The sequence below is a fragment of the Suillus fuscotomentosus genome (genome assembly GCF_016647785.1).
Source record: "Suillus fuscotomentosus strain FC203 chromosome Unknown F5891scaffold_58, whole genome shotgun sequence".
NCBI classification, from domain to species: Eukaryota; Fungi; Basidiomycota; class Agaricomycetes; order Boletales; family Suillaceae; genus Suillus; species Suillus fuscotomentosus.
In genome coordinates, this window is record NW_024539570.1 from 184,796 (window position 1) to 192,015 (window position 7,220).

The 7,220-nt window shown below is 46.8% G+C and overlaps 1 protein-coding gene across 1 annotated transcript; it reads left to right on the forward strand.

Annotated features, from left to right (window-relative positions):
- Positions 1-472: 472 nt before the first annotated feature.
- Positions 473-1,577, forward strand: F5891DRAFT_959039 (uncharacterized protein; the record flags this gene model as incomplete). Its single annotated transcript, XM_041375615.1, has 3 exons — positions 473-841; positions 891-1,210; positions 1,262-1,577. The coding sequence occupies 3 exons, from the start codon at positions 473-475 to the stop codon at positions 1,575-1,577; spliced, it is 1,005 nt and encodes a 334-aa protein (XP_041221737.1).
- Between the last annotated feature and the right edge of the window lie 5,643 nt (positions 1,578-7,220).

A 7,220-nucleotide genomic window follows, 5' to 3' on the forward strand; every position in this document is an offset into this window, starting at 1 on the left:
TTCAAGTTGGTCCGTGAGCATAGGAGGGAAGGGAGGTGGAGCGCCAGGCTCTTGATCATAAAAGGAGAGACAGTGTTGATTTTGTTGGGCATGTCGTGGTTTTGGTTACAGCGACGTGAGCGGGGCGACGAGAGCGGGTCAAGATACTGGGTATGAACTGTAATAACCTCTAAGACATTTATGACCAACCTAATGACACCATTCAACATAATCTACTAGAGATTAAACAATAAACAATAAACAATAAAGACAGTCAACAAAAGAGTGGCTTAAGGGGATCGAACAAATAAGTCCTGAATAGCAGAAACGTTACGTAAAGTGATATATTACTTCACTTACAAAAGAATGAACACAAAAGTCGGGAACCAACAAATGGCTAGGAAATCGCCATAGAATCAACAAAAAAAGTTCCTATTATAAGTAGGCTGTGAGCAGGTGAACTGGCGACTACAATCAGATCGTATATGCAACAATGTCCTTTTTTACCTCGTCACTCTTCGCGAAAGCAAAGCGACACTTCCGACATCAAACCCGCTTTTCTACCTACGGCGGGTCCATTCACGCCCTCGCAATATCTAATGATGGTCAGGCTCTTGCATGTGGTGGTAACTTGATACGCACTTTGTTATGTGAGGCTGCTAACAGACGGGCAGGAACCGAGGGCATTAAACTCTGGGATATCAAATCTCGGAAAGAACTTACATGCTCAACTCATCACCATGAGTCCCGTGGGACGATCAGCTGCGCTGTCTGGATCACAACAAGACAGGGCATGGCAGCAACCCTTTGTTATGGGACTGGGCTGGGTTATATTGTATTTTTACGTCGTAGCCATATAGATGTAAGAGGGTCCTGGTATCATTGTCGAACCTTCAGCTAACATTCGATAGATGCAGTTTCAGGAGACCTGTGCTAGGAGGCTTGGATCGGGCTTCGAACTTACTTGCATGGTATGGGATTCGACGTCCTTCGAAGGGAATACCCGGATTGCAGTGGGAACAAGGGACAAAATAATTCAAGTCCTCGTTCTGAACCCAAATTCACAGCTGCAGGCTGTTTTTTCAGTGCGACTCGACAACACAGTGCCAAAGTCCATAGCATTTGCAGATAACGGATGTGTATATGTCTTCGGACTATACAACGGAAACTTTATCAAGCTGAGAGGTGATGACGGCGCAGTGCTAAAGGAATACAGCTGCCAATCGGTCATGTAAGAGTCCAGGGCACATTATCGACAGATGTATTACTGACCTTCTTTCAGCGGACATGCGGCAGTGAACCAGAAGAGGGGCGTGTTCGTAGTGGACAATGCTACCAACGGTTTTACTTTATATCGACTTGAAGGCGACGAGGAACCAGTTCGAACATTTGTGACTGCTGTTCCGAATGTGTCCGTCCCCAAGCAGGTGGCATTTGGGGCAGAAGGAAGATTAGTCATCGGGGGGAGCGACCATGGATCAGTGTATGTATTTGAGAGGAAATCGGGGAAGGTATTCGAGACTCTTCACCACTCCAATACAGGCTTGGTACAGACAATAGCAGTAGGTGTCAGATTCAAATGGTGGGATGGGTACTGATTGTTTTCCCAAGACGCGTGATGTTGACGGGTGCTGTATAGTCGCCAGTGCTTCACCAGCGCTAGGCCGCAGAAAGGCTACAATCAACTTATGGCTCTATGACTACGGCGTAGTAAAGGGAACTCTGACCTCTGAACAATCCTGGTCTATGTCGTGTGTGATTGCGTATGTGTTCAAGATCCTGGTTCATTTTGGGGCCTTGGCGGTTATCATCTGTTTTTTGATGACAAATTACTTTGTAAGTCAAACAGTAGCTCAGCAGCAGTCGTCAATTCATACCTTCACAGGACACAGTAGCAACGTGGTCAGGAGACCTCGCCCAGCGCATGACAACGACTCGAGTGTTCACCTTTTCGGATAAAAACTTTCGCAGTGCTGAGGTATTCAACGAAGTACCAGAAGCCCGTCAGGAAGTGGTCGAACAGAACAACATGTTGATGTTACGTGAACTGGCAGGAAAACTTATCCAAGTCGTTCAAGAAGCTATGAAAGATGGAGATATAGGTGAGGATATTCGTGAGACGACACGATACGAGATTTCCGCAGAAGCCAAAAGGGTATTTTTTTGATTGCGATGAAAGAGCAAACGGTATCAGAATATGACAGGATTCAAGGAAAGAAGTCTCTCACTTGTGATGTAGAAATTGCAAAAATGTTGTAGCGTAGTAGCATATCAATGTCGTCTCGTGTTTGTTGTAAACCCCTCCACGTGTAACGTGGAGGGATGGGTGGAGATCAGAGAGAATCACCTGAAGGGTGAAATAGCATGCGATGGGCAGAATAATCCGCGAGATAGTGAATGAGGATGACCCAAGACCAGAAAGAATCGCCTGACGGGCGAAATGGCACGGGGTGGGCGACATAATCTGCAAGATAATAACAGGGCGAAGATATGGTTTCATATCAGAAAGAATCGCTTGATGGATGGAAGATTAGATCACCTGACGGGTGAAATGACATGGAGTAGGCGACATAATCCGCCAGATAACGGAATGAGTGTAGAAATAGCCGAAGACCAGAAAGAATCGCCTGGCGGGCGAAATGGCAAGGGGTGGGCGAAGGAATGTCCCAAGATCCGAAAGAATTGCCTTGCGGGTGGCATGGGCACTGAGCGGCACAGCGCTTTGTGATTAGTGGGAGGAGTGGGCGATGGAAGAAAGCATGCAACAGTACAAACCATTGCATGCGACAGGCCGAGATAGAGAGAACACAGCAACAGTACAGACCGTTGCAGGATCGAGAGAACGCGGAGAGCAATAGTTGCGCGCAGCCAATAACGCCAGAACAGGCGCCTAGTATACGCCGGACAGAGGTAGTCGCGTAGAACACGCCAACTGCCTAGCAGTACAGACCGCTAGGTGATGAGAGTCCGAGTCAAAGAGAAGAGAAGAGAAGAGAAGACTCAGCAATGCTGAGCCCTAGTAATATAGATGGTACTAGGAGTATGGGTTGACTGAGAGTTTGAGTCAGTTGAGTTTGCTTTGCATGTGACTTTGTTTGCGAATGTTTGTACTTTCTGACGAATTGATTCAGCCCTTACACTTACTGGTATCTATATCTATACTATACTTAGCTTATACCTCGAGCCTCAACCTCTGCCTGGCGCAACGGTCTGTACTGTCACAGTCATCCCTCATCCTCTCATCCTCCTTCGACACAATGGTGGATTTCGACTTCGACTTCGACTTGTGACACGACAGTCTGTACTGTCGCGTTTCTGGACTTCGACTGGTGGATTCGACGGCCTGTACTACTGTCTCCGTGTGCATCCCTTATCCTCCCTCCTCCAACACGACAGTCTGTACTGTCGTGTTGTCCGCTGGACTTGGACCTGCTGATGCAACTGGTCTATACTGTTGTTGTGTCTATCCTTTGTTCTCTCCTCCGATACTGACGGTCTGTACTAGTTTGAGACATGGGTTGGTATGTATTCACATCAATCACGTCACTATCCTGACTCAATCTTCTCAGTATGTCTTCTTATAGTGTCTCCATGTTAATTATCTATGTTTAGTCACAGTTGTATCTGGGTGGCATCCATGTAGGTAGGCACCTTGTACTTTGTCGCTACCGTTTCTTATTAAAATAAGATCGTGTTGTTCTCTGTTGTTCGTACTCTCCTGATCGTTGTCATAAGTTATGTTTATTTTCCCTTGTTTCTCTCAATTTAAATAGTCATTTCAGGCTCTGTCTGTCTGCAAGACTCGCAACACAACCTATAGACGACGACGGTACATACTGTCGTCGCCGTCAAGCTCATTTTTCGCTCAATGCCCACGTCTTGTGCAGCGCTCACGCAGTGTATGTGTGAGGAGTGCATTAGAAAGGAAGGATATGATGAAAAAGGTGCCCCAAGAGGGGTGCTAATACCAGAACGTTCAATCTCGGCCCATGTCCAGCACGTAAAGGCAGCAACTATCTCCTCTATCACCAACAATCTCGGACATTTGTCTCTTACCGCGGATCATTCCCAGCCCCCGTTGCTCACATCTGCAACGGCAACTAATCCAGATCACCCAGGACCATGCAACCTTCCTGCCGTTCCTGTATCTGCTCTATCAGATAGACTTGAGCAGTTGAAGTTGTCAGATTCCATGTCAGCCCTGCTGATAGAAAAGGCTGACAGAAAGACTGTGCCAAAGCTGAAACACAACCGGCGCACATTGAAAGAACTGCGGATCCTTGCTAATATCGACTCCCAAATTCAACGAGGCTTTCGCTTATTGTTGCATCCCTGCAACCTTGATGACTTTGGTCGCGAGCTATCTTTGCTTCACACAGCCATAGAAAATGTCAATGGAGTGGCAGATGTTGTAATTGCGCGAAAAAAGGCAATAGTAACGCAGATGGATGACTTGGCTACCCAGCTCGCCAGCTACCAGGATGTGCTGCAAGTACCCGTCAAAATTAATACGGGTAAGTCATGAGTATATCAACGATGGTTCCTTGCTGACCGTTTTCTAGACGCTCTGCAGCAAGCTCCAGTTGACTGCTCAGACGAGATCAGCCAAGTCGTTCTATTTCTTTGTGTAACATGCAGAGTTGTCATGGGGGTCAGCAGGCGGAGCTGTGACTTCATCATAAAGCTAATTTCCATCATATTGTTCCTCTCATTTCGGAGGTCGGACGGCAGTCTTAGCTCCCTACATGAAAGTATTCTCAAGCAAATTCCCCTGACCTCGGAAGGTGCAGAGACAAAATTTCATCTCAGTGGCAAAACCATCGCGTACGCCATCTGTAATTGTCATTGCACCTATCCTCCGACGTATGTGCCAGGCTCTACGACTGCGAGATACCCCGAACGTTGTACGCATTGTCCTGCACCCGGGACCGAATGTGGCGATGCTCTACTTGTTGGCACTGAAGGAGAGGAGAGTTCCGTCCGAAGAAGGTTTTCATGTATCACGACTTCAAAGATTATCTTTCGGGTCTCCTTTCTCGTAGAGATGTGGAAGCCATGATGAATGAAGCTTGTGATGATCTTATGGACTCCATTAACTCTCCTCTTCCGCCCTTCATCAAGAATCCATTTGAAGCCCAATTCCTACATCAGTTTGGTGGCCCAAAGCCTGAGACTCTTTTCATCGATAGAGGAGAGGAAGGATGCTATGCCTTCGCCTTTCATGTAGATTTCTTCAATCCTGAAGGGATGAATGTGCAGGGAGCTAGTATGTCTTGCGGAATCATCTCCATGGTGTGCTTGAATCTGCCTTTGGATATTAGATATAAGCCGGAGAATATGTACCTTGCGGGTATCATTCCCGGTCCGAAGCAGCCGTCTCTCAAAAATCTCAACCACTACATCCAACCGCTCATCAATGATTTAGTAGATGCATGGGAGCGTGGCATCAAGTTTTCCAAAACCGCGTGTTACCCTAACGGTCAGCTAACTCGTAGTGCTGTCGCCCTCGTTGTTTGTGATCTTCCTGCTGCTCGTCATGTCTCTTCTCTGGCTGGAGTCAGGAGTCATTTCTACTGCAGTGCATGTAAATGCTACCACAAGTCTACTTATGGAAGGGTGGACTGCGAGAATTGGGAACCTCGCGATAAAAATGAACTTCGAAAATATGCAGAGCAGTGGCAAGACACTGTCACGTCCTCTGAGCGTGAAAAGCTATTTAAGGCTCATGGTGTTTGTTACTCCGAACTCTGGCGTCTATCATACTGGGACCCTTTGCGGCAGCTTATTGTCGATCCGATGCACTGTATATTGGAAGGTCTAGTCCCGTATCATGTTCGTAATCTTCTCAGTTTGACCTCACAGTCAAATACATCAACATCGGCCTCGCCTGCATTTTCGCATAACTTTGGTGAAGTACCTCTTGGGACAATGTCATCCAAGGAAATGACACAAATATCCACGATTCACGCCCTCCTTGTTTCCCAAATTGTTTCAAATAACGGACAGCTGGACGAATGTTTTGACGCGTTGAAAAAATCCTTGCTGTACAAGAACGTGGGTGCGTTGAAGTTCATTTGCAGTACCTTGGGTTGTATGCCACAGAAAGCTGGTAGAACACTTAAAGTTGATTATGTTAAAGCCCTTCTTGACTGGGTAAGCTCTGTGTTCACCATGTCCATTGTTCTAAGTTTCTAATATTTCTATACAGTGTTGTGAACAGCCTTTAGCTGCCCCTAAAGAAGAGCATCAATTTGGCACAACAGAAGTACTTGGACACATTCGCAATGTCATCCGAGATACATCTATCCCTACTTGGCTGGGTTCAGTTCCGAGTAATTTCGGCAAGGCATCAGCTGGGACACTCAAGGCTGATGAGTGGCGAACGCTCATCACGGTCTACCTTCCCATCACCCTTGTGAACTTGTGGGGAGCCGGTACTTCGCACTCCTCTCCTGAACTTGCTGCCCGCCTCAGAACTGTTCTTGATCACATCATGGAGCTGGTCTCTGCCGCTTATATTGCATGTGCGCGAATGATGACTGCAAGGAGGGCTCAGGCCTATCGTTTGTACATGGTTAGTTACGTCAGAAAGTTGAAGGAGATTCATCCTACCTCCTCGCTGCATCTGAACCACCATGCAGCTTTCCATATATATGACTACCTACTCCTATTTGGTCCCGCCCACTCATGGTGGTGTTTTCCTTTTGAGTGCCTGATTGGAATACTCCAGCGGCTTCCTGTAAATCACAAATTTGATAAGTCACTATGAGAATACGGAACAGGCAAGTGGACTAATGGTCTCTAAGGGGAGCTCGAGAATATGATGCTTCATTCATATATCAAGACTGCAGTGTTTCACCACTGGCTTGCTCGACTGGATTGTCCGCCTGCTATTCGAGAGTGCAGGGACATCTTTGATAGAGTATATGCACCCAAGAGTTCTCAAAATTCCTACCAAGAATTTGCTGAGGACCCCATGAATGATGCTATTCAAGTGCCTGACTGTGCAATGACTAGCGCTGTGCCTGATGACTTATATACCCTCCTGAGACGACGAACAGCAATACTACGTGCAACACTCAAATTCGACAGTGTTATATACAGTAGGGCATCTACACACTTGGGGAACAGCCAAATTCTCTACTACCCCCGAGGAGACCAGACATTGACCCCTGTTCCTGCCAGCATCAAATACATCTATGGCACGCTGATGGGAGAATTGTTGTTTGCTGCACAGAGAC